Genomic DNA, 26,973 nt, shown 5'->3' with positions numbered 1-26,973 from the left:
AATGCATCTGCTCTTTATAGCGATTTTATCCCATGCATTTTTGGAGAGGCTTTTTGCAGCTTTATTGGATAGACTCAGTGGAACGGGGAGTCACATTCAAACTTACATCTCTAGGGTGAGAACCAAGGCCATCCACCTTGCTTGTGCATACGTTTAAAAAAAAAATTGGGCTATCTGTTTGTGATTAGCCAATGGAAGCATGAATGACCGATGCATTTATATGGCGCTTTACTATGTACTACTGTTCACCCAAAGCATTTTACAATCATATATTTCCTCAACCACCACCAGTGTGTAGCATCCACTTGGATGATGCAACGGCCTCTACAGAACAACGGCGCCTGTGCGCTCGCCACACACACAAGTGTGTTAAACACATTTGACCATGTTTAAAGTTGGCATGAAGCTGCGATAGTCCTTTCTGTTTAATCTAACATTTTATGTCTGTCACACGTGTATCATAAAAAGTGAACTGCCATTATGTATCATTATTAGTAGAAACTTTGGTCTAGTTTTTTCATAAAGATGATGTTTGTGTGTGATTGCTGGTCGTCTGAAGAGGAGGAGGCTTTGAGAACATGATTCACACAGGAGATGATGAACTTTATGAAGACAGATTTGTTTGCATATTAAGTAGCCTCACTGAGCGAGTTTCTCTTTCAGAGGGTGGCAGTAAGAAGTGTGTGTGTGTGTGTGTGTGTGTGTAATGTAGTATGCATCTGAGGCTCCTACACCACAAATGTCTTCTAAAGATGGTCGTGTCTCTGAGCAATGTGTTGACTATTCACAATAACTTTGATTTTAAAGCACTTGTTATCGGGCAAATGATATTTCTTAAAGACAGCATCATTCATTAGTTTTGTGATCCTTCGCTTTCTTGAGAGATAATTTTTATCTCTAATATAAACTTCAATAACGGCATTAGTTTTTAAAATAATTTTCATGAATCATTTTGAAATATTTCAATGATTTTATTTGATATTACAATGATTTAAAACATGCCTTGACTATTTTAAAATGGATTTTTACTTCTTGCATCAAACCTTTTGAATCTATTTGGCAAAATGGTTTGTTTGCTCAAACTGATGTCTCCTCTATCCCCCCCTTTAATCCACACCTATCAATAGATATATTAAATATCATCAGAAGGCTGGAAAATATTGAGAGAATATTGCATCCAGTGATGTGTGTTGTTATGTGGTGTTGTTGTTGTTGTTGTGTGTGTGTGTGTGTGTGTTTGGGGTTCAGGCCCTACAGCGATAAACTTGGATAGTCCACCCGGGTGCTCCCAGAGTCCTGTTTTATCACAGCGCTGCCTCTTTATTTAGAGCACTGAATTATAGATGAGCTCTTAAGTGGAAAAGAGAGACACAAACAGCACTACAGATAAGAACAGAGAGCAGGGACAGAGCGTGGCTCTCGAATGGGCGTGGCCCGTATGCTAATGCCTGAAAAGCCCTACCTTATTCACCCCTTCAGTCTGATTATCCCTAACTTTTTAATTTGTTCCCTCTCTTTTTATCTGACATCATTCAAAAAACAAAACAAAACAATACTATATATATATATATATATATTACATTACTTGAACCTGCATCTCTCACATTACTGTAGCACAAGTGCAAACTGCTATAACACATTTATAATAATATAACTTATGGACAGTTTTAAAGGATGTAGATGATGAAATTTGACACATTTTGCAGCTCTAATGTAATCTGCATACTGAAATGGTGGCATGTTTTTAAGAGTTATGGAGCTTTAACAGTCACCTTGTCTCCACTATAAGGACACTTTCTTTGTGTGGCTGAAAGATTCTTTTGGCTTACGGTGCATTTCTCTTTCACTTTCTCTCACTGTCCTTCCCTGTCCGCTTTCTCCCCGAAGAAAAGGGTCATTGCGCTGCTCCACCTCTCTCTCTATCCCTCTATTGTTTTCTCTCTCTCCAGGACTGGCTGAACTCCAGAGGGGATGGAGTCCAGCCAGGTCAGTAAAGCGGACTGATACGCACCGCTAAAGCCAAAAAGGGCGGGATGGGTCGAGGGCGGAGCCTAACTGCTATCCCAACAGCCCTGCGCAATCCTACAACAATTCAGGACAAGTTTTAGTGCTTACTATTAAAACCCATTTTGCATAGCGATTCCTCACTCTGCTGATTCAACACCAAAAAATGCATTTGACCAAAACTTTTGCTGACACAAGTTTAGACTATTTATTATCGGAAATGAGATCAATTGAGTCATGAAGTAGAGGTAGGTGGTATGTCAAAAATCTTGTTGCTCCAAAATCATGGTATATATCACCATATTTTATGGTTTTCTTACATTACCACTATTTTGGACTAATTGTTTAAATGCATTCGCTTACTGGTTCATTGGACTGAAAACTCTCCTGGAGTTTAATGCCTTAAAATGATCTGATCACAAACAGAGAAGGGAAATCAGGTTAAAGGGATAGTATATACATTTCCACCTACCTGGGTTACAGGTGCTTGCGCCATCGTAGATGCTCAGTATGTTAAACTCCCGACTCCCAAGATCATATAACTATGTGAGTGACGCAAGTTACGCTAATGACACAATTTCACGTGCTTCAGTAATTTATTTGCGTTAAAATCATTTTGATGCGCTAAGGATTTTAAATTAACCCCATGCGTTAACGCATTAACATGCATTAACGCATTAATGTTGACCGCCCATATATATATATATGTATATACAGCTGTTTGCAATGAACAAATCAAACAAGAGTAACTGAAATAGCTCAACACAACAAATGTTTCAAGTGGTTTCTGCAAATTTAACTGAAAATGCAACTTTTAATGACTTCTGCAGTCTCAAAATTATTCAACCCCCTGAATAATCCCTCACAACAACAGCACAAATCTGCAAAACAGGTGTTGTATCAAACTAATCAAGGGCTTAGTTGCACCAGTTGTGTTTGAGCTAGAACACATGAAATATCAGAACTGGCTAGGTTTGTTTAGAATCCAGTATTCATGTAATTCTTTTGTCTTTTATGAATTTAATAAACAACTCCGTCTCGTATTCTGTCCGAACACACCGCGCCTTCTAAGTCAGTTGACTGTAAACTGTTTCCATTGCAGTTTTGCGGAATATTTCTTTTTCGAATTGCCTGAAAAACCACCTCGTGCGAGTGTAAAAACTTTTTTGCGATAAATGGGAGTTTTTGCGAAATTGACGTGTTTCCATTGAGCGTATTTTCAATTCGCAATTTCAATTTGCGCATTTTGAAGGGTAATGGAAACGCGGCTACAGTCACCTGACTTGATCCCCGTAGATAATCTCTGGTGGAATTTGAAGAAGCTGTTTGCCGCACACAAACCCAAGAATATTACTGAACTGGAGGCCATTGCTCATGAGGAATGGGTTTAGATTCCTCATAAACGCTGCCAGAAGCTCGTGTCTTGTTTTACATCTCGTTTGCAGCAGCTCATAACAGCAAAAGGGTGTTCTACTAAGGTCTAAATATGCTTGCCATGAAGGGGTTGAATAATTTTGAGACTTCAGAAGTCATTAAAAGTTGCATTTTCAGTTGAATTTTGGGGAAACCATTTGAAACATTTGTCATACCAGCCAGTCCTAAATGAAGTCACTGTGAAAAGCTCTTCAACAGCCGTTTCACCAGAATGTAGGCTGTGAGAGGGAGATGGTTTTCAGAGGAAGTCACCCGTGTACAGTACATGAGTTTTTGGAGGGAGAACGCTGCCTGGTCCAGGTGCCAGCCCTCACAGATGGTCATCATGCCTCCTGCCTGGCCCTCTGAACGTGGCACCCGTGTCCAGGTCAGAGCTGCCAAGCAAAGCGGTCGGCAGGCAGTAGACGGCTATTCTGTCAGGACTGTTGCATTCTAGACAGATCTCATTCATACATGTTCTTACATCTGGCGTTGGTTCCTACACATTATCCTCAGTAGTTGTTTTTCAAGGTATTAGCAATCAATTTTACTGAGATTTACAGCAGTTAATCAATTATCAGTTAGTAAGAATAAACAATAAATGTGATTGGTCACTAAATAATATGTAAAAAACTGTATTCACAGATTAATTGATTATTTAATGTGATATTTGGATAATATTACTACTAATTTAATTTGTAAAAAAATATTATTGTTATTCTGGTTTTGAACCATTAAGTTTTTTTTAATTATGACGTTTTTTTCATGACACTGAAGGACAACTTCTTTTTAGCAGTCAGTTCCTCTCAATCAGAACTCAGCTGTCCAGATGTGTGTCGTGACTATGGTGGTGTCCGTTCTACATAAACACATCTATCAATCTCTGTATGTTCTGCTGCCACTGATGGATTGACAGCTTGGCCGAGTGTTTTGATTGATTGACGGATGTATCATTCCTCAGCAGTCCAAGTCTATGAGTCCAGCTGTCTGTCAAACTGGCCATTGTGGCTTGTTAGAAGGGCATTGCGTAATGCTCTAAATGTTGCCAGGACCGGAGCAGATCAATACGAACCTCTGTGCACCACACCACACACACAACAGTTGCCGCCCATGATTTTCTGGCTGAAGTCGAATTGCAGATGTGTAATGCTAGTGTCACCAAATGGAATTGGTGAATAAATGACTTTTCAAACAGGTTTTCCCGAACGTTACGTCCATTTTCAATTGTTTGGGCAAACGGATGCCAATCGTTGAGCCAATGTTGCTATGTTGGGCCGCTCAAACAAACAGGCCAATGTTTAAAGCACCACAGTGTTTAGACAATTGGGAAATCAATCTACAGCTTACTTAGTTGTCTTTGCACGTTATAGTCAACATAAAACAGCGTTCACAACCCATTTTACATCCGTGAGGTGGTTTATTTTTAAGTCAAACAGGATAGTCAACGAGAACAAAAAAATGGTGGCTTCGTTTTATTTATCTGGTCTTTGAACTATTTTCAGATATTGAAGTTGAAATAAAATATTAGATGTTAAATTTAACTAACTTTAAGCTGAAATACCAAACTTGCTAAAAATAGAACCAAAGCTAAATAGTAGTATTTAAAAATAAATGACAAAAGCACATAAAGCGACTTTAAAAATCTAATTGATAGTTTTAATAAACACTTTAATATTATATAAATAATGCAAAAATAACACTGGCAGTTTATTGTTTTAAGTTTCAGACGGGTGCTCATGAGCGCCCCCTTTTTGTCTCGATGCACTCTTTTTTTGTGTTAGTTTTCAGAACTAAACAATAAAAAATGGCCAACACTTAAATATGTTTTAAATTGAAATGTATTTTGTTCCCATTTTTTATTAGATGTTTGAAAAATGTTGTTCAATTTCATTTATTGAATGATTTTAACATCAGAAAAATACAGTAATGTAAACTGATGGAATGGACTGGTTGGTTCTGGTCGGGCTCCTGTCGTGTGCTCTTCCACGATCTCATGTCTGTAACAAGATGAGAGCAGGATATTAGATGGGCTAATAGCTGAGGAATAGGTCTTTTCCTGGAAGCAGCGAGGCCGTTATTGCAAACACTCGGAGAGAGAAAACAATCCTGCTGTAAAGTTACCCGCAGATACACAGACCATGTGCTTCCCCCACAAGCATGTTTTCAAACAGCCGTTATTTCCTGATGGCTGCTGAGGTCCAGACTGACTTTTGATTTCCGGCTGGGTGGACGATACCAAACCTAATTTATTTGCCTCGGTCTTGTTCTTGAAGAGCAGTAACTAGTCGCCATGCAAATGGATGGGATGCGTTTTAGTGGATTGTGAGTTTAGTATGGGCATTAGGGGGAGTGTCGTGTCTAGACTGTATGCCATTTAGCAGGATGGTTTTGCTATTATTTTCAACTTGCTGAGAAAGAGCATTTGTCTGTTGAAGTAAATGAGCCTGTAATACTAATGCATGGTTGCAATTCAGGGTTTAGTTCTTTGAAGATGAATATTGTCTATGAATATTCAAAAGATAATTGTGAAAACCTTATAGTGGACTTTTCTACAATAATGATAGACAAAATCATTTTGGTTCTTTGAAATATGTGTATATATGCATCTGTATGTACAGTATATCTTTTTTAAGCTTGTTTGCAAGCTTTAGCGATTCTATTTGGTGCCATTTAAGAACTTGAAATCTGTATAACAATGCTGTTCTCGGATATGGTCCTTATCTAACAAATTAATCAGCATATTTCCGCGCAAGGCTTCTGACAGCTTCCATACTGAAAATGAATGGGCATTTGGAGGAACTCCAGCTGAAATGCCATTCATTAAGCTCTGATTCAAGAATCCAGAGGTAAATGAGCTTTTTCCCACACATTTCTGAAGTGGTTCACCAAGTCCTTGCCCCTTGAATGTTTGTTTATTCAACATTTTGGCTAATTTGATTGTTTTCAGCTACCGATAAGAGCACAACACAGATCCCCTCAACATGCTATCTACTAATTCACAGCGTAGGGTTAGTAAAAGGCTGTTGCATGATCCCGAGCACTTTACCAACCTCTCTTCATCTCTTTGATTTTCATGGCAACAGTCATCATTTGCTGTCATTTGCCATATGAAAGCCTTATTTTTCTTCTTTTAAAAGCCTTCACGCATCTGTGTACTTACTGTCTGCATTATTCATGCTCATTTCAGCACTGCATGTGCATATGTGCAGTACATTGGTCTGCTTCACCCGCATCATTTCTGAGAGAGAGAGAGAGAGAGAGAGAGGATATGAGGCTCTGAAGCCTCTGGTCAAAACCAGCGAGGTTACGCCGCCCGGCCAGGCCAGGGTCCACAGGGGCCTGGAGCTCTTGAGTGAAGACACCGTGGGGCTAATGGACCAGCACACACACTCCCTCAGCTACAAGAGCTACAGAGAGTGTGATGAGCCTGAGGGACTGAGTAAATATGAATGAGGTCTTTCCTCCCACGTGCTCCTCGCTGCAGAAGCCATTGATGTTGTTTTGACATCCGAGTGTGAGAGAACAAAAGGAGCAGAGCCTGAGCAGACTGAACAGGGCTGGGCTCTCCCAGTGAGCTTGACCAACACGTGTCTTAACCAGGCGTGATTTGAGAACGCAGAACTTGACCGTGAGTACGGCTCGGGGCGTTGGGTCAGAAATGAACGGGGGTAAAATGTGTATGCTAATATCAAATGTTCAAATTCTGTTCTAGGCCAAGCAAAATGTTCGAATGATTCTGAATTTATTTGAATAAATTGGTTATTTTACCTCAAATAATGACAAAAGTGTTCTTGTATTAGATTTTTTTTGTCATTGAACTATTTCTAATCCTTGTTTTTAATATGAGAAAGACACACTTCACCTTTAATGGAAGTGAAGTGAATTAAGCTGATGGAATATCTAATGCACTTCTTAAAATTTTATTTTAGGCCAAGTTAATCATTCAAATGATTCAGAATTTATTTTAATAAATTGGTTAAATTGAAGCATTTTTGTCAAAGAGTAACAAACTGTGTTTTTGCATGTTTAAAATAAGTGTTCCTTCATAAAAGTAAAGAATAAAAACAAATCAATGAAACGTTGAATACAGCGAAATACAAAGTTATGAAACTCTAGATTGCACAGACTGATATGTCTGTCAAACTCGATCTGAGTGCAATCAGATTAGGGCACAGCTGATTGGTTCTTGCCGTATCAGTAGCCAATGCGAGCTTTCAGAAACCCTCCACCTTCCCCAGGTCCACCTGTATAGATCTGCTACGGGCAATTCATGTTTGCAATTTTGTACAGCAGCAGCATGTCTTTCTTGCGTATCTATTCCACCATGACCAAAAATAAAATAAAAATATATAAAAAAATATAAGCTCCAAAAATGTAATAGTGGACTCAGACACAGGTCACATTTCGAGCATGCACGCTCTTTGTTACCATGCCAAACATTCCGGGAGTTTTCGTCATGACAGAAGTTGATTTCTGACGCTCCTCAGGGCTAGTGTGAAAAATGTTTGGGTCTTTTGACGAAACAATCGCTTGTCCAGCCTGGCCAGTTTGCACGTACATCGAGCTGCTGTTGATGAACAGATGACAGCCGGATAAGCAGAGGTGCACAAAAGCGAAGGGGTGCATTCATTCTTAAGTTGAAAACCAGGTCAACACAACTGCATGTCACAGAATGCACATTAAAAATCATTTTAAATACTTATATTGTAAAACCTAATGCTTATTTAAATATTTAAAATAAAACGTAATTGTTGTAAATTCATCTTGTGAAGAAATCTAAAAATATACCAGTCATAAAAGTAGACATTTATGGTGTTTGTTTTGTCTCATTGTCCAAGAAATATATGATTTATATATATGCTCATTTGCTGCTCAAGATTTATTTGTATAAATGTTTAAAACAATTATGCTGCTTAATATTTTGGCGGAAACGTTATAATATTTTTCAGGATTCCTTGATGAATAGAAAGTTCAAAAGAACAGCTTTTTTTTTTTAAATAACTTTATTTTGTGTAATATTATAATTGAGTTAAAAAAAAATTTACTAAACAAAAATAAAATCTTTCTTACCTCAAACGTTTGAACAATAGGTTGTTGTTAATATATTAAAAGTATGTTAGTATAGACTGTGATTTTGTCTCTTCAGGCAGGATTTCACAGAAAAATGATTTAACTCCTGAAAACTTTTTGAAAGTCAAAAATCCTAATGGAACTTGTACAGGATTCCTTTGGGATCATCTGTCATCATCATTTAGAACCAGTCCTAATTGAATAAAAAAAGATATCACTTGATAAACTGAAAATCTTGCAGGATTTACAACCCAATCAATTCAACAGGTACACGTAACACGTCTGTTGAGAACTACTTTTTTCTTACAAGAAAATTCCCATTAGGAATCTATAGGATTGACTCCAAATATAGATTTTTTTGTTTTGTTTAAGTTGCAACTTTGTCACCCCACCCCCAACTGTGTTGAGTAATGTTTGCACAGTTATAAATGTAAAATATCCTGAATGGGTTGTTAAAGTGTGTGTTAGTAAATCGTTCCTGCATTCATGGAATTGTTTTTCAAGCATGGGTGTGAAGTTGTAGGCAGGAGCTGTTTGGGTTTAAAGTGTTTTGTGTTGGACCTGTCGGGGGTAGTTGTGGCGGGATCATGTACCTCAGGTCCATGTCTCAGGATGTTGATCAGTGTTCTGTCTTCTTCTGTCACACTTGTGTGTTTGTGTGTTTGGCATGATCCAAGAGGAGAGTCAAGAGCATTCGAAGTAGCAATTAGCCGCAATGAGCAAATAAACTGTACTACAAACTGCATGAAAAGCTGCAATTATCTTATTTGTGAGCATCCCATTCATGTGGTCTACTCTCTGTGGACATTCATTTGTAGTAAATCTCTCTCTCTCTCTCTCTCTCTCTCTCTCTCTCTCTCTCTCTCTCTCTCTCTCTCTCTCTCTCTCTCTCTCTCTCTCTCTCTCTCTCTCTCTCTCTCTCTCACACTCACTCACTCACTCACTCACTCACTCACTCACTCACTCACTCACTCACTCACTCACTCACTCACTCACTCACTCACTCACTCACTCACTCACTCACTCACTGTTTGTGTGCGTCTTGATGGACTGCCTGTCAAAAAGTTTGGACCAGGGTTCTTTTAGTATCATTGAAAAAATATTCTAGGTTGTTTTAATATTTTTTTCTTTTTAGTTAAAGTTTTAGTATTTGTAGTAATTTTGTTTTTTCACCCTCATTTTTATTACTTTTTAAAAAATATCTATATATCGTTTTTTATTAATTATTCCAGTTTTAGTTATTTTAGCACACCGAGTAAAACTGAATAAGAATGACAAATGTGTCTGACAACAGGCTGAAATAAAATACAAATATTTTATTTTAATTAACATTTACTGTATTTCAAGTAGAATAGTTTTTTATGGGTTTAGTTAACTGTAATAACTGGTTTGGACATACTTGAATTTATTTTCTACTATCTTAAAGGTTCTTTTTGTTCTGTTAGCTTCACTCAGTGGAATTGCAATGGAATTTATCAGCGCATCTTCCATTAGTTGGACAAATGGTCCGAACACGTCAAAGGATGGTAACTTAAAATGTAAAAAAAATATATGTATTTTTTGATTTGTTAACTTTTTTCCTTCTACTTAATTCTATGCATTTTCTTAGTTTTAATGTCTTACCGTTGTCCTAAAATGTTGTAAATAATACTAATAAAGAAAAAGTGTGTGTGTCCAGACCTTTGGCTGGTAGTGTACGTGGAGAGATACCATAGGCTTGTGATTTGTAAGATGATGTTTGCTGGCTTGATTTTGCTCATATTTAATTGTGTGAATGGGCATAAGTAAATGTCTCTGGCTTCAAGTCATTGCATCAATGTTTCTTTTCAAGTTTGAAGGGAGCATTATTAACGTTGGTGTATAAAACAGATGGAGACTGTGGCCTCACGTGTTTTATTCTAATGAAACGCTGTTATATCTATCTCAGTGCTCTGTGAGTTTGCAGCTGGACAGTTTCACACACACACACACGCATACACACACACACACACACACACACACCAAGGCAGGATTATAAATAGCGTAAATCAATAATAAATGACACAGTATTTCACATATTTGGAGTTGGGCTTCAGTGCCCTAAGGGGGAAGGATGAAAATATCATTCTTGCAAACCCCCCTCTCTCTCTCTCTCTCTCTCTCTCTCTCTCTCTCTGTATTTCAGCCCTGTCGATCCCCCCTGAGTACAGCGAGGCTTCTTGTTTATACTGTAGCATCCATCTTTTATTTATTTCCCTCATCTGTTTGGTTGGCTGCAGATTTCTCCATTCAGAGCTGATCATTAGAGGAGCTGCATTATTTACCATTCTGGCCCGCATCGCTGAAAGGAGGCGAGAAATGGGGAGAGAAAGGGTGTCCTATATCCATAAGCCCATTTTAGCACAATAAAGTGGCACAGAGGAGTAAGTGACAGTGTCTCCAATAGAGATGGACAGATGTTGTTTTGTTATGACCGATAAGGATTGTTTTAATGTTGGAGTGCTCAATAACCAATATGTGTACATTACTCACATTTTTCATGATATAAATATGGGACATAAACTCATACAGCTCTCATGATATCCCAAAATGTAGGGGCGTATAACTGCATATAGACTTGTTGTCCTGAATCATCTTCGTCATCAATCAACTGTATGAAATGCAAGACGAACTACGTTATGATCTCTAAAGACTGTCAACGCTTCTTTTCAGAATCCCATTACTAGGTTTTGAGGCACTTGAATTATACTTTGAAGTTGTTTACGAACAGAATATGATATTTAAGGCACCTGTGCTTTAAGTGTTTTTTTTTTTAACTCGTACAGTGTAGTGGAAGGCCAGCAAGATTTCCGGCCACCTCCACACATCCTGGTAAACTTTCTCTTCTTCCACTGCCTTTTAAGTGCTTTCTATTTCTGCCCTGTTTATCAGAGCAGATCTGTTGTTAAAACTAAAATAATCCAGGCAGGATGAAGGAGTTTTTATCCTGGAGCTTTCGGAGGCATCACGGGCTGTAAAGCTGTCATGGAAAAGGCCTTCCCACTCACGAGTGCATGATTCGGGGAGAGGACCTGCTTTGCATGAGCTCTGGCTCTCTTTTTGGCCGAGCTCCATGTGTATGAAGCCCAGGTGCTTTTTTCTATGAGCACTTTTGTTGTTGATCAAAGTACCTCGCTGACATCACTGCTAGAGCTCTTGACTCTCACTCGTTCCCAGCTGAGGTTTACAGATGGGCTATTTTAGTCCACTGCCGTGTGTTTACGTGCCTGTTATCTCTGGAATCAGTTTGTAGTGAAGGTGTGTTGGCGTCACGGCCTTCGACGTGTTCTGACCATGCAGTTCAAACTATATATATATGTGTGTGTGTGTGTATATATATATATATATATATATATATATATATATACACACACACACACACACAAGTATAATAATTATTTCTGAAGGATCATGTCACACTGAAGACTTGAGTAATGATGCTGAAAATTCAGCTTTGCATCACAGTAATAAATTACGTTTAAAATATATTCATATAGAATATATAACAGTTATTTTAAATTGTTATAATATTTCACAGTATTACTGTTTTTACTGTGTTTTTGATCCGTAAATGCAGCCATGGTGAGCATAAAAACCTTACATATATACTTGAGCAAAAAATGAGCAAGTAACAACATGCCATTCAGTAAGTGAGTCAAATTAATTCAGTAACTGATCTGACAGATTCATAAGCTTTTGATTGACTTAATAGCTCATCCATCTATCCATCGTCATGTTGTGTTTCCATCCATCGTCATGTTGTGTTTCCATCCATCCATCCATCCATCCAACTAAAGAATCTTTTAACTAAAGAATCAGTTCATATAAATATATATATATTAATTATTCGTATAAACTGATTCATTTTAGTTAAACAGAAACAGAGAAAATCAAATGAGACTGGTTGGGCTGTATGTTTGGTTTAAATAAAAAGTTGAACGTTTAAATTTAAAAAAGTTTTAAAAAAAATTATCTGAAGCCCAAATTATACTTCGGCCGTCCGCTTTCCGCAACGGTCACACTGTCCGTGTGATGTCATTTTCCGCCATCAGGAGGGTCCTCAGACGTCCAATTTTTGTGTTTCTGCACATACAACAGTGTTGTGTGCACGCGCCGGACGCATCTTTCCATGCTCACTGCCAAAAAGAGTTTACTTTGAAAGGGTCTTTGAGAAGGAGCGGAAGGTGGAAAATGGCTTAACGTTGCACAGTTTTTCTATTTCAAAGAAACAGCTCCCAGAACTTATTTTTAATATTTGTTTTAACTCCAGAAGTAATATTAATCAACCGTGGGGGTTTTTTCCCAACTATTTTGTGATGCATTCATAAAATTATTCCTAGCGTTATGAAATATGACTTAAGCTATACTGCCAATCCCTAATTTATACTTCACTATCCCTTGTTCTAAAGTGCTCTGACTAATCCGAAGAAGAGTAAATGTTGATTACATGTGAACTTTTGTGATGTGGAAGAGAATGATCTGATTGCGTGTTTGTTTATGTGAGAGTTGAGATTGTTCTCTCTTTATTTTTGGGCTGAGCCGAGTTTTAATGCTCCAGGCTCTTTGTAAAGGATCCAACCGCACTTCGTTTTGGGTGTTGGCCGTGTGGTATTGTTTGCTTGGCGTCTCTGTATGAAAGGGATCTGTAGGATAAATATTTCAGCGCTCTCTTTCTCTCCCTGTCTCTTGGTCTTTCTGTGCCCATATCTGTACACACTGCGTATTGATTAACATTGAGCCCAAGTAAATGTGCCATTGATTTTCTGCTTTGTTAAGCGCCAGACTTTACCAACGTGGCCTGTCAAGGCAGGCTGTCCTGTGAAGATGGACCTCCTCTTCACTTCTTCCGAACCCTTTGGAAACACACAATCTTCCGAAAGATACCTTGTTTATGGACGGGGTGTGTGTGGCGTCACATGATGGAGTCTGCCGCTCAAAATCCCGACCACGCTCCATCCATCACGGCTCTAATGTTCTCATTTGTGATTTTTTTTTTTCTCAAGCACCTCGTTCTCCAGCTTTCTTATTACCTTCAATTATTCAAAGACGAAAGAGCTAATCATGCGTGTTGTTTTTTCTTCCCAACAATGGTGACCTAAGTCTTCCAGATTAATTAGGTGACAGACGAACTAGGCTGGGGAATGGGATATTAGTATTTTTAGAGTTATGGGATTTCCCTGAGCAGTGTGCTGGAGATGATCAATAGCCGTACACAGGGTTTGAGCTCATGATCGTCAAGATATTCCTGAGTCAATCGATCAATCAATAAAACTCTAGAGGAACTGTAAATGAGCTCTGCATAAAGCCAGCGGGGAATGGGGATGTTAAATATATTGTCAGATGAGATGTGCTCGCATGTTCCCACCCCCCCTATTCCTAGTCAGCTCAAAAATGAAACTTGACACCTTGTGTTATTTCAAACCCCTGAGATTACTTTAAGATGTTTAGAGATTTTTTTCAGTGGTCCTAAAGACCTTATTCACAGCAGTGCCATCTTTGATTTTTAATGGGAAAGAAAGTAAGGCTATGAGGGATGGACGTGCGTCTCTTCAGTGGGTTGTACTGTTATTTAATGTGTTTTTGGATTGTTCTACTGACAAAACACTGCACAAATATATCTTCAAGAAACTTCGGTAGACATAAAACTCCAGATAACATGAGCTGTGGAAAATTATAAGTGACCTAGGAGCTTTATACTGTAAAAATCGCACTCGTTTTCTTTTTTTTTCATTTAAATGACAAATCCTTATTGAAGAACTACACTAGAAATGTATTTATTAGGACTGTCAATAGATTAAATTTTTTTTAATCGCGATTAATCGCACAAAAGGGTTATAAAGCTTGGAAGACATGTTTTAATATAACTCTGATTGTATTTGTCTGAAAGAAGAAAGTCATATACACCTAGGACGGCTTGAGGGTGAGTAAATCATAAGTAATTTTAATTTTTGGGTGAACTTTCCCTTCAAGCTCTAAAAACTCACACTTATATTTGACTTTTTCAACTTTTCTCAACACTTTCACATATCAAACCATTATTTCTGATTATTTCACTTACTGTACCTTATCCGCAGTGCTTTATGGTTTGAATGGTTCATATTAAACACTTCTGTATTTTTCCAGATGTTCAAACACCTTTTTCCTTTGAACCAAACGATTGTTGTTGTTTACATAAGAGCTTGCTGGTTTGGTTTCGAGCTCTTTATTGCAGAATCGTTTGGAGAAAATGAATGAGGACAAATTCTTCCCAAACTAAAGCCACTGAAAAAGTGGGTGGTCACCCTTACGCTCTATGTAAACACCAGAGTAGTGTGCTAATGAGAGGGAGAGAGTGAGCGAGCGAGAGAGAGAGAGAGAGAGAGAGAGAGAGAGAGTCTTGGAGCTTCTGTGAATCTGCCCCGTGTTCCAGGAAACTACAGCAGTGCACATAAACACTCAGCATGCCTGCAACGGCTCTGTGATGTCACCAGCTGAGAGGAAGGGCGGGCGAGAGAGAGAGAGAGAGAGAGAGAGAGAGGGGAGGGGCAAGGGTGACGGAGTGAGATACAGACACAGCCGGAGGGAAGAGAGTCAGTGAGAGTGAGACGGGGAATGTGAAAGACCGAGAGAGAGCCATACTCAGCGCTGTTAGAGGCATCGAGCGCATCGTAACCCCTCCGGCTCACTGTCTGCCGTCTCCCTGCTCTGGACTCGAGGGGCTGATGGGTAAGTGCCATTTCTGTACAGGGTGTTCTGAGTGAGGGAGGTTGAGTGGGCGGACGGGTGTGTGAAGACTATGGCTTTATTGCATGGTGCTGAGATACGCTAACACTCTTGTGTGGGTGTGTGTACACGCACGCTGCATCCTTGAACGCTCTCTGTTGAGTGGTGAGTGATGAGAGCTTTTCAATGCACTTTATTGTCACTGTTTTGTTCCGAGTGTGTGTGTGTGTGTGTGTGTGAGAGAGAGAGAGAGAGAGAGAGAGAGAGAGAGAGGTGTTCCGCTTGGCTGTGCTTGTGGCGCAGGGTCTCTGTCCTGGACAATCTGTCTGGTGAGGATGGAAAGTAGGGCTGGGCGGCGTGATGTTGGAAGTGTCAGCCGGTAGAGATCCCGCTGTACCGTTTATACCGTGGTAGATGCGTCTGCTCAGCGGGCAGGACTGCGTTACGTTGTTTACACCTGCAAGCGGTACAGAAACATGGATTAATGCAAATGCAAAGCGGGACGTGTCCCGAACGAGTCAAGACAAGGAACTTGTTATTACGAGGTGTTTGGCACAGCAAAGTGCAGTTTTGTTGTTTACGGTTGCCAAGTAACATCGCAACTTGCCGCATTCATATAGAATTCAACTGATGAGGTCACATGTGCACGTTTATTGGTTATTTTACAATGGCTTCGAAAAACGGTTCATCCAATCAGAATTAAGAGCCAAAACTAGCTGTGTATGTTTTATGTTATTTATTTAATATAACAAATATAGCGTGATTGTTCTTATCTTATTCTCATAAGTATTTAATTTAGAAGCATGTAATTCACTGGATTATCCAATAGGCATAACCACATGCTTATTTAACATATAACATAACTGTTGAATTTACAACATTAAACAACATATAACATTAAAGTTGAAGTACTAATATTACTAAAACTTAAAAAGCGTTAAAAATTAAATCTATATAGAAATTACTAATAAAAATGGCAAAAGCACAAAACAAATTTACTAAAACTTTACCAAAAAGAAATGTTAGCAAGCTCTTGATGGAAATAAATGTTGTGATGTTGTTACAAGAGGTGCATACATTTTTTTGGTTAAGATCTTGTATTGACAATGCAAGAGTCCAGCTCTCTGTAAAGTCTCCTCCAGAACATCCCAAAGACTTTCAATGAATTTAGGCTCTGGACTCAGAGGTGCAAAACCATATTTAAAAATGAGTCTTCATGCTCCTCCCAACCATTCTTTCACTATTTGAGCCTGATGAATCTTGACATTCTGGAATACGGCCATGGTGTGTTTTCCTACATGATTGTTTAAGAAATGTAAAGCTACACACTCCATCAATTAGGGTTAGAAGAACTGTTGCCAAATATATAACATGCTGGAAACATAATAATCACTGCAACAATGATCCAATCACAGACCCTTAAGCATTTGCCTGGTTAAATCCAAACAGTGACATATATAAGTACAGTGTGTATACATACAGTAAGTGAGGGATTTTCAGAGATGATTTTGGTGCTTTAGTATCTTTGTTGTCATGAATGTGTTGGCCAGTGTGTGTGTCCCCCCCCCCGCACACACACACACACACACACACACTTTCACTCTCTCTTAGTCATCCAGGAGCCTGCAGTGTCCTACCTCAGTGCCATTCACATTTGAATGGGCATTGATCACCCCTCCTCTCCCTATTAAAAGCACATGTGACAATCGGCCGGTGGCTTCACAGAGCGGCCCAGCATGCAGCACTGTTTTCATTCACCTTCAGTATGTCCGTCTCTTTTTATTTTGAGTTTTCTCAAGTTTTGATGAAGGAAAGCTTTCATTCAAACCATCTGCTGAGAGGTCTATACCGTTCCTTTAGTCTCACATAGACAGACTTCTGATTATCGCCATAAGGTATAACATCGGTTTGCTGTTTATTCTGCCCAAGAACTGCCCGCTTTGACAGGAAGATACTATCTAATCAACATGAAATCAACCAATAACAGTTTTTGGGCAGGCTTATTTGTATTGTTTGATCTGATTAGTTTTTGATTCAACAGTTTAACTGTCATGACTCAAAAAAAATACATTTATTTAATACATTTATGTATTAAAATGTTTTAACACGATATGGATAGGTAAAAAAAATGTATACAAAAATAAAAGGTTTTACTATAATGGTGCAGATTTAAACATTGTGAATCTACTGTAATTGGCTACAGTGTTTGTTTGGTTGAAATGATGATGAAGAAAAAAAAAATCAATTTCAGAATGAATACAGGAATATCAAGATAATGAATATCAACAAAGCAATGAACGATGTTAAGATAAGTATTGTTACCTTACATCGACCTGATCTGAGCAGGACATTCATAATATCAATATCATAGATTTGAAGCACAAGTTAATCCTAATCCGGTCATGCTGAGTCAAACTGCTACTCTGCTAGGGGACCTGAGGATATAAATAGCTCCAGCTGCTGGTTGCTCCCTCCATTGGAGGGAAATGCTTGGAGCATCTTGTTAGAGGTGGAGTCTGGATGAGGGCGAGAGGCCTTGTCTCACAGTGAGAGAGAGAGAGAGAGAGAGAGAGAGAGAGAGAGAGAGAGAGAGATCTGATACAAACTGGTGTCTGTATTTCTTATGAAGGGCTCTTTATTTTCCTGATATAGCTGATCATTTTTTGTCATCCTAACAACCTAATCAGAACATTAGTTATCAGAAGTTTTGAAAAATATTCATTTTCTTTAATCTTTTGATTATATTTAACATATTTTGATATAATTGCTCTAAAACTACATAAAAGGTTGTTGTTTTTTAATCATCAGAACAACAACTAGTCAAATGCAAAAAGGGTTAAACTATTATTTATTTACACCAATTCAATACTACTCACTGTATTTTAAAAAATAAGATACTTAGTAATTTAATAATATTTTTTTTATTAAAATATAATTATTGAATATTATAATATTTATATGAAATAATATATAATTTATATGAAATATAAGTTGTAAAAAATATATTGCTGTTTGTTTTGAATCGATTTATTATAACAAATTGTAGAAATGTAAGCTTTAATGTACAAACTGTTTTTGTTGAGGTTTGCATCAGATGCTGCTGTGATGAAAGATTGCAAGTTCATTGTGAATAATACATTGCGATATCACCCAGCCCTAGTATGAAAATACTACCTTATTTAATTATAGTTTAATTATAAGCAAATCACATGTTTAACTCTTTCCCCGCTAGCGTTCTTTTTTTCTTCTTTTTTTGTAAGTTGCCAGCCAGCGTTTTTGATCATTTTCACAAATATGTCATAGCCTGTCATGTTGAATGAATCTCACAATGCAATATATCAAAAGAAAGAACAGAACCTCTGTTTTTTAAAAAAAAAACATTTTTTATTCTAGCTTCATGCATTCTTTTTTTATCACGACTTGAATGTGGGTAAGTTTCAGAAAAAAAGCTGAGAAAGCTTTTTTTTCCAAAGACTACAAAGTTCATAAGCAATGCTTTTATCACTTATTTCTGCTCCTCTTTTCCTGTGTTTTGGTCCGCAAATTCTCTATCAGAAGATGTGTCATACTGCCCCCTACCGTATAAACACGGAAAGCCAGAACATTCTGTAAATTCTGAAAATTTGCGGTGTCTCGTAAATAACGTAAAAAATTCCGTCAACGGCGTGGAAAGAGTTCAACTGCTTTTTGATCAAAATAAACAAGTCAGTGCATCATTAATACTAGAAACCCATTGTTTTTCTATCAAACGTTCCAGGACTTGCTGTTGACCCCTTGACCTCACCATAATGAGGGTGACTGATGGGTCAGGACTCATTTGGGTGATATAGTATAATGGCATGTTAGCATGTTTGGGCTGAGAAAATGTACACGGTGGTTCATTAACTGGGATAATTGGCGATCGCAGCTATACATTATCCTCTGTTTACTGTAAACATGTCATTTCTGATCAGCGTTTTGAGCACCCGCTCTCAGAAATAGGCATGCTGTGATTGGATTGCGTGTCTATATGTACTTTCCTCCTGTTTGTTTTGGCTCGCTGATGGCTGGATTGGTGAGGCCATCATTGCGGCGAGATTCGGCGGACACTCCTCAATGATAGCGGCCGGTTCTTGATGCACATCTCTTTATGCTGTGATTACAGTGCACTCCCGGCATGAGAGGCTGTAATTGTGCATTCATCGCAAGCCTCTGAGTAAAGCGTGGGTGCCAGTGACCAGTGATTTTCGCTGTACTTGAATTAATGGAATAAATTTCAAGGCTTCCAGTGAAGTGCAATTTTACTGCCTCATCCGTCCAGGTGGACAAGTTAGCAGGGCATTTAGATAGCACTCAGGGCTTGGGTTCAGAAACATTTAGGGTTTCTTTTTTTGTTGTCATCTTCCAGTAGTTGACTGGATGAGGAGATAATTGTCCTGTAGATGATAGCATGAGCCGGGGGAAGATAAGAGCATCGATTGATTTCGGTAGTGCTGTAGACTGTTCTAGTCTTATGAAGAATGTTGCAGTGAAGCTTAATGGGAGCTGTATCCTGTTGGTTAAATTATGATTTTATACACGCACACACTTGCAATTCAGTTTCTCTCCGCTGTTCATGGCCAGATGCGCGGTTGGTGCCAAGTGCGGACGGCTATACGGAAGAGCTGAGTGTGTAGGCCTTTTACTTCAGCGGCTGTTTAGACTAAAAGAGACTTTTTAAGAACGCTCCTCTTGCTGCCGGCGTTTGGCTCTTAGCCTGCGCAGCCGAGCTGATGTTCAGGGGCCGCTGCGTTCAGGAGTCGTTAGAGTAACCCGGCTGGTAAACACACGCGCCGATACCACGGCAACCCCACTGATGTCATCATGACCTCATAAGCGACTTCATGTCTCGCTTATTTAAAGACCGGAGGGTGGAGGAGTGGGGATGGAAAACTGAAAGACCCCATCACTCTCCCTCTTTCTTTCTCTCGATGTGAATCTCACAAAACATGTTCATGTCAAATATATGTTCCAAAGATCAAATTAAATAAATGTAATTATATTTTGCATAAATTGGGCTTTGGTAAGGTTGGTCAATTAGTCATTCAACAGATGACAAGTAAATTGAGTTTATTACTTAAAAAAAAAAAAAAAAACTTTAATATTTTAGCTTTGGTGCTTTAAAAGGCATACATAGCTCTTTTCCACCAGAACAGTTTGGGTTCTCTGAGCCAGAGCCTGTTCTCGGCCAGGCGACCTGAAGTAACGCTGCTACGTGTTGTTTACCTGACTATAAACAGTCTGAAATCTAACCGTGCGCATCCCAGTGTTTGTGCAGGCAGTGCGGCTCTTCTGTGCTGCTGTTCACAGTACCGGGAGGGGAGTGATTTTAGCATAATGGCAGCTCGCATAAACTACCGGTACTTTCATCTGTCCTTTTTGGAGATATGTTGAAACTGTAACCGTTGAATCACTCGCTCTCTCGCACGCACAGTTTTACATATTTAGATATAAAGAGCAATGTAGTGCAACGTTATTACGTTACTCAACGAGACTGGCAAAGACAGCGACAGCATTTCTCCAGCTCTGTTCGAGACCAGCAAGTTTTTAGGGTTGGAGTTGAACCAATCTTTCTGGCCCGGAAACCCCTTTTCTGCAGTGGGAATCGTGTCACGGTTCGAGAATGGACAAAGGCAGAGAACCTGCACCGGAGCCATGGTGGTGGAAAAGGGGTATCAGAGATGTAGCGTGCTAACAGTAACCGTTGGTCTGTAAGTATAAAGAGTGGTACAGTTATGATGTATTTTTGTAGGCCAACCCGGAAGTTAGCATCACGCTGGTTCCCTCGACAAAAATCTAATTGGATTTTCCATAGGCTTTTGAATTATCACACACAAAAAATAAACTCCGTGGTCAACAAAAGTTTATGATATACTTAGCGCACTAGTGCGTATATGAGTGTATCTGTTCAGCGTGATGAAGTTTAATGTCCCTGACAGTGTCTTTTTAGTCCCATTTAGCAACTTGTTAGCAACTGCCTTTTTCAAGACTCGCAGCAGCTTTAAAAAATCATTAGTGGGGTATTACTGGTGTGTTTAATGTCGTATAACAAAACATGAAAATTGGATTGACTTCGGGGGAGATGGAACCGGAAGTGCTAAAATGCTAACTCATGGGGGTTTATAGGTTTTGGCCTATAAAAATATGTCATCCCTGCAGCATGCTGGAGTCAGGTTAACAGCTCGAAGCATGTGAAATTGGCATTACATGTCATGCACTGTATGAATGGACATTCACTCACATGATTTCATTGATCAGCTTTGGTGCAACAGTAACCTGCCAACACAGACATATTGATGAGCACTCCTGTGCTGTTCCTGCGAAGGCCCTGGGGAATTGAAAAACAAGTGACTCATGCCATTTGTAGTCAATGTTTATGGGCAAGACAGCTTACCATGGGCTATTTATAGTGGCTTCTGTTTGGAATGAGTAAATTCTTCATTATAACTCTCCGTCTTTTTCTCTTTTCTCTCAATGACTGTCTTTACGTACACATGGAAATTCTGATTTAATCTCGAAATTTGTTCATTTTCCAATGATGTATGTCATATAAACCAGATTGCCTTATTGCAATTAAGATATTTCAGTTTCTAGAATTCAATTGGAATTCTGTCAACTTATTTAGCATTTTTTCTGTTCATTTATATATGTGCATTTTCAAAAATAAATAAATAGTGTACTGTATTAGCCACCTCTTTTTCCTTCCTCCTTCTGAATTTAGTCACTCCAGATTTTACAGCGTGCTCTGGGCACTGGTCTGTGATCGCCAGTGTGGCCTGTCTCTCCATGGTACAGAACAAACCCCCCTCTATTCGCCCGAGCGTGGCCTGCGGTAACTGGGGCTCCTCTGACGTAATCAGCACGCAGTTCTGATGTTTCCCTAACACCTCATTATCCTCGGCATCCCAGCAGAGGGTCAGGGGTTCAGACAGGGACACTGTTCTGCAGGAGACGGCATTGGTCCAAGGGCCGGAGCCGTACTGGGCTTCTCATGAAAGGCATGTGTGTGCTGTTTGGGGGGAAAGAATGGAAAATGATGGGATTTGAGTTACTCAAACGTTGTTGATATCAAAAGTTTAGTGTTGGACGTAGTTCTCACAAGATGCGTTATTTTGTCCCAAATCAACTAAATTGACCCTTCGCAGGGAGTTTGATTGACAGGCGATCTGACTAATCATAATCCGCCATTTTGTCCGACAAAGCAGTCAGGAGAGTTAGTAGATTAACATGGGAGGATTTGAACTTGAAAAACGGAGTGTACTGACGTCTTTCTGCGGTTAAAACAACATTCCTTCTTATGTTCATTCATGTTTATTTGATTCTATAAATGAATTAGAAGGAAGAGATGATCGGTTCACAAGCAGCTTTAACTAAGGCGATCTGTCAGACACATTAAAGTGCCACAAAACGGTATTTATTGTTTAAATTTCTTTTAAAAAAATGACCAAAGTTGAGACTTTGTTTCATATCAAAAGTAACTTGGTCTGTCCGCGTGTTGTCAGTGTCCGCTCTGCTCCGCGACGTATTTTTCACTGCGTGAGAACATGGTGTGGCGTGAGAGGGGCGTAGCTTGTTGGACATGGCAACAGTAACTAAAGGGGGCGGGTCTTTGCGAACGGTCAATTGAATGTAATGTAGGTGTCTTTAATGTGAAGTACTTCTATACTTGTAAGTACTATTACATAAGTTTACGCATATGTACAGAATCAGTATATTAGATCTGTGCATTTGCTCTTAAAGTGACAGCAGCCTAATATTCCTGCTGGTGTCTGTGTTTTTAATGTTAAGCAAACAAAGGACAAACATGCGTGTGTGCGTGCGTGTGTACGTGCGTGCGTGCGCGTGTGTGTGTGTGCGTGTGTGCGTGTGCGTGTGCGTGCGTGTGCGTGTGTGTGTGTGTGTGTGTGTGTGTGTGTGTGTGAGTGCCTGCCCATAAGTTCTGTCTTGTTTTAGTGAGCATTGTAGATGCGGATGCTATTGTTTTAGGCAGGATCGTTGGTGTAGTAGAGATGCCTGAACTTACTCTCAGTAGAATTGCACCTACACCCTTTTCCTGACTTAAATGTGATGGATAGCAGTGCAGAGTGCTCCCTGTCCCAGGATGCATCACTCCTCACAAGGTACATACTGTAATGGTTGACCGCCGCATTCATGGCCTTGGTGAATCAATCTCTATCAGTGCTGTGCGTGTCAGCAAATCCCCTTTTTCAGGACTAGTGCTGCAGGGGTGATTATTTCTCTTTACACTTATATTGCATCATTCTAATTGGGTAGATATGCATATCCCCTCTGTTCCCAGTGTGCCTCCTAACTGTAACATGCAGTGCCCTGGCTGTTATTAATGTCCGTACAGTCTCCCTAAGTGTGTGCCAAGCGTCAATCCTCAGAGAGCGCCGCAAAGACTGGGATTACCCCGGCCTGTCGGCAAACTCCTAATGCAAATGTTACCTAATCCTCCCTGTACGAAATAATTACACTAGTAAACAAACTGTAGCGCTGCATCTGGGGTTTACTCGCAGGGAAGGCTCATCCAACCTCAGCACGCTCTCTGGTGAGATTCAGGTGCCATGGAGTGTTTTTTTTACAGTTCTCAGTTCAGTTGTGTGCCATTCAGATTTTTTAAAATCCCTGGATTGGACGGAATTTGAATGCAAGGAAGTCAAATAAAAATGAAACTGAAATTCAAAGATATCCAAAACTTTTTTATAGCTAGAAAAGACAACTTAAATGTTCAATGTTGGCTTGAAAAGGTTTAAAGTTTTAAAAAGACTTTTGTATGCTTCTTGGATGGATGGATGGATGGATGGATGGATGGATGGATGGATGGATGGATGGATGGATGGATGGATGGATGGATGGATGGATGGATGGATGGATGGATGGACCAACAGATAGATAGGCCGATGGATGGATGGATGGATGGATGGATGGATGGATGGATGGATGGATGGATGGACCAACAGATAGATAGATGGATGGATGGATGGATGGATGGATGGATGGACCAACTGATAGATAGACCAATGGATGGATGGATGGATGGATGGATGGATGGATGGATGGATGGACCAACAGATAGATAGATGGATGGATGGATGGATGAATGGATGGACCAACTGATAGATAGACCGATGGATGGATGGATGGATGGATGGATGGATGGATGGATGGATGGATGGATGGATGGACCAACAGATAGATAGACCGATGGATGGATGGATGGATGGATGGATGGATGGATGGATGGATGGATGGATGGATGGACCAACAGATAGATAGACCGATTGATGGATAAATAGACCGATGGATGGATGGATGGATAGAAACTGTAGATAGATTCAATATATTCCTTTTTCTTGACATTTCCATTCACTGTGAGTTTTGGCCATTGCAATTCAAAATCATTCTCATAAATTGAAAGGGAGCCGCATAATGTGGGGTCTAGCCAATGGTTTTTCCCATCTGAGCTCTCTTCTAAACTCTTCTATATTTAGCAGACCAAAATTAGTCTGTTTTGAATAAAAGACAATAAAACAGTGTTTATTAATTCAATTAGAGTTTCTGTTTGCTAGTGCACTTTTGTTTTCTCTGGCATTTTAATTAGTGCTAATAGTTGTTTGTGTTTGTTTGGCCACTGGGCTTTGTTTGGACTGGGCGGCGAATGCAAATATGTCTCCTGACGGCATAGGCACGGATAAACAACGCTCTTATCACCATTTATTTATGCAAAGTAAAAGCTGAGGAAGTAGTTCACTGGTTGACAGCTTCCTGTCCAGCTGAGCGTGGGCTGCCAAAGAGCGCAGTGTCAATTCCAGGGGGTAGGGCATCAACGGACCGTTGTACTCTTTGTGACCAAGGCTTTGCGTCATAAATATGATTTTATGAAATGATTTAGTCAGGGCAGTTTTTATTCCATGACATCAAATAGCCTTTGACGCTGGCCTTTGTGTGGCCTCAGGGCTTCCGCTGAGGGCTTTTGTTTCGCCTGCTAAGGGGTCAGAGGAGCATCCTTGAACTTGTGGCATTCGGGGCATCGTGACGTCACATGAGTGGAGCTGACACCTAAAGCATGAATGTGGTCAGTGTTCCTCCTAAAACCTCTCCTATTCACTAATGCACAAATGCAGAGGTCCCATGCCAGCAGTATGGACGTAATATGCTGTCAGAGGCTATTTATTGCAGACCACTTGTCTGCTTTGTTCACCTTGGCCTAGTTTTAGCCTGGCAAAAGAGACAGTATTATATAATATACATGTAAAGCAGTCCTAATAATGGTAGAAGTTCTAGTTTAAGGTGATGTGTTGATGATATTCAGGGGTTCCTAGACTCACAGTAATGCTTGAATAAGCTACATTTGCCTCCGTTCTCTGTTTATTCTATTTACACAATGTTAAAAAGGGCCGAACATAAAATGTCTTTTAATGATGTCCTACTTATTCTTGTGTTGAATTTCATTGCTCATTTAACCCACAAACCTTTTGGGCCTCGCCATACACTCACGGTCGTAAAGCCACTTAACTTATCAACACAAGCATCCTCACTGCGGAATGTAATTGCTCAGTTCCTTAGTTTTCTTCAGATTTATCTGTTATGAGAGAGGGATGATTGAAGAAGAGGCCGCTTCCTGATTCCAGTGACGCTAGTAGGGAATCTTACCAAGATCTGTCTCAGGAACATGATGTTTCTTTGCTCTGTTTATTCTGATGTCTGGTGCGATGCTGCTGCAGGACTGTACTCTGTGCGCACGTTTTTAGGGATGTTTAAGATGCTTTTTGATTGGACAATTGCTTCTCACGATCATTGTTTTCTGGAACTGGCAGGATTTGAGATGGCTCAGTGATCACCTGATCCGGCACTTGCAGGTTCAACACAGTATTGTTTTTATTAAATAACACATTTATTAAAATTCATTTTTATTTTGTTTTTATTAATGACAACTGTGATTATATAACTATAATGAATTGTATTTTACTTTTGAATTTTTTGTTTGTTTTGGGAATGTTGGGAAATTTCTGGAATGTTGGGAATGCGTATGGTGGTAAAATTCAAATCTTTCTACACATCAGTGTTTCCTGCAGGACAATATATAAATGACCTCTGTTGTGATTGGCTAACCTCTGAGTACTCGCGTGATTCAAACTGTTTTCGTGCCAAGCTTGTGAACACTAAATGGACAATATTTAAATATTGTATGTTAATGTGTACGCTGTTGTAACATCAATAGGATGATGATTTCTGATGACTCAATTTTGCAGCACCAACAAACTTCAAATGTTGGCTTGCCTGAAAGTTTAAATCAGTTTTAAAAGTTGTTGAGTTAGTTGTTTTTCTCATTTATTGTCTGTATCCTCACTTTCCGCAGTTGATGTGAGTGTGGCGCTGCCACTGCAAGTGCCGCCTTCTGCCATCCCCATGGACCTGCGTGTAGACCACCAGTTCGCCCTGGCGCCGACGGACCCGGCCCAGCGTGAGCATCAGCTTCAGCAGGAGCTTCTGGCCCTCAAGCAGAAACAGCAGATCCAGAGGCAGCTCCTGATCGCAGAGTTTCAGCGGCAGCACGAGCAGCTCTCGCGCCAACATGAAGCGCAACTGCAGGAGCATGTGAAGGTGAGGCGAGCGCTTCTGACCCGGGGTGGGCGGTAAACAGTGCTGCAGGGCTGAGGTATTTTTGTAGGCCACCCTGGAAGTTAGCTTCACCCTGGATCTCTCCACAAATGCCAATAGAATTTTTCCATTGGCTTTTGGATG

General features: G+C 39.7%; 1 protein-coding gene across 8 annotated transcripts in view; it reads left to right on the top strand.

Annotated features, from left to right (window-relative positions):
• hdac4 (histone deacetylase 4) overlaps nt 1–26,973 on the top strand; it is a 207,009-nt gene that overhangs the window by 91,257 nt on the left and 88,779 nt on the right. For 7 of the 8 annotated variants that reach the window (XM_079618643.1, XM_079618645.1, XM_079618646.1 and 4 more), the window contains one exon: nt 26,588–26,832. In XM_079618643.1, coding sequence (XP_079474769.1) covers nt 26,588–26,832 — 245 coding nt within the window. Of the gene's footprint in view, nt 1–15,083; nt 15,211–26,587; nt 26,833–26,973 lie in introns of those variants that run through there. The other variant, XM_079618649.1, reaches the window with a different exon arrangement.

This window comes from Phoxinus phoxinus, assembly GCF_949152265.1.
Source record: "Phoxinus phoxinus genome assembly, chromosome: 7".
Lineage (NCBI taxonomy): Eukaryota > Metazoa > Chordata > Actinopteri > Cypriniformes > Leuciscidae > Phoxinus > Phoxinus phoxinus.
The sequence above is the reverse complement of the archived record's forward strand: the minus strand, read 5'-3'. Positions and strand labels throughout refer to the sequence as shown.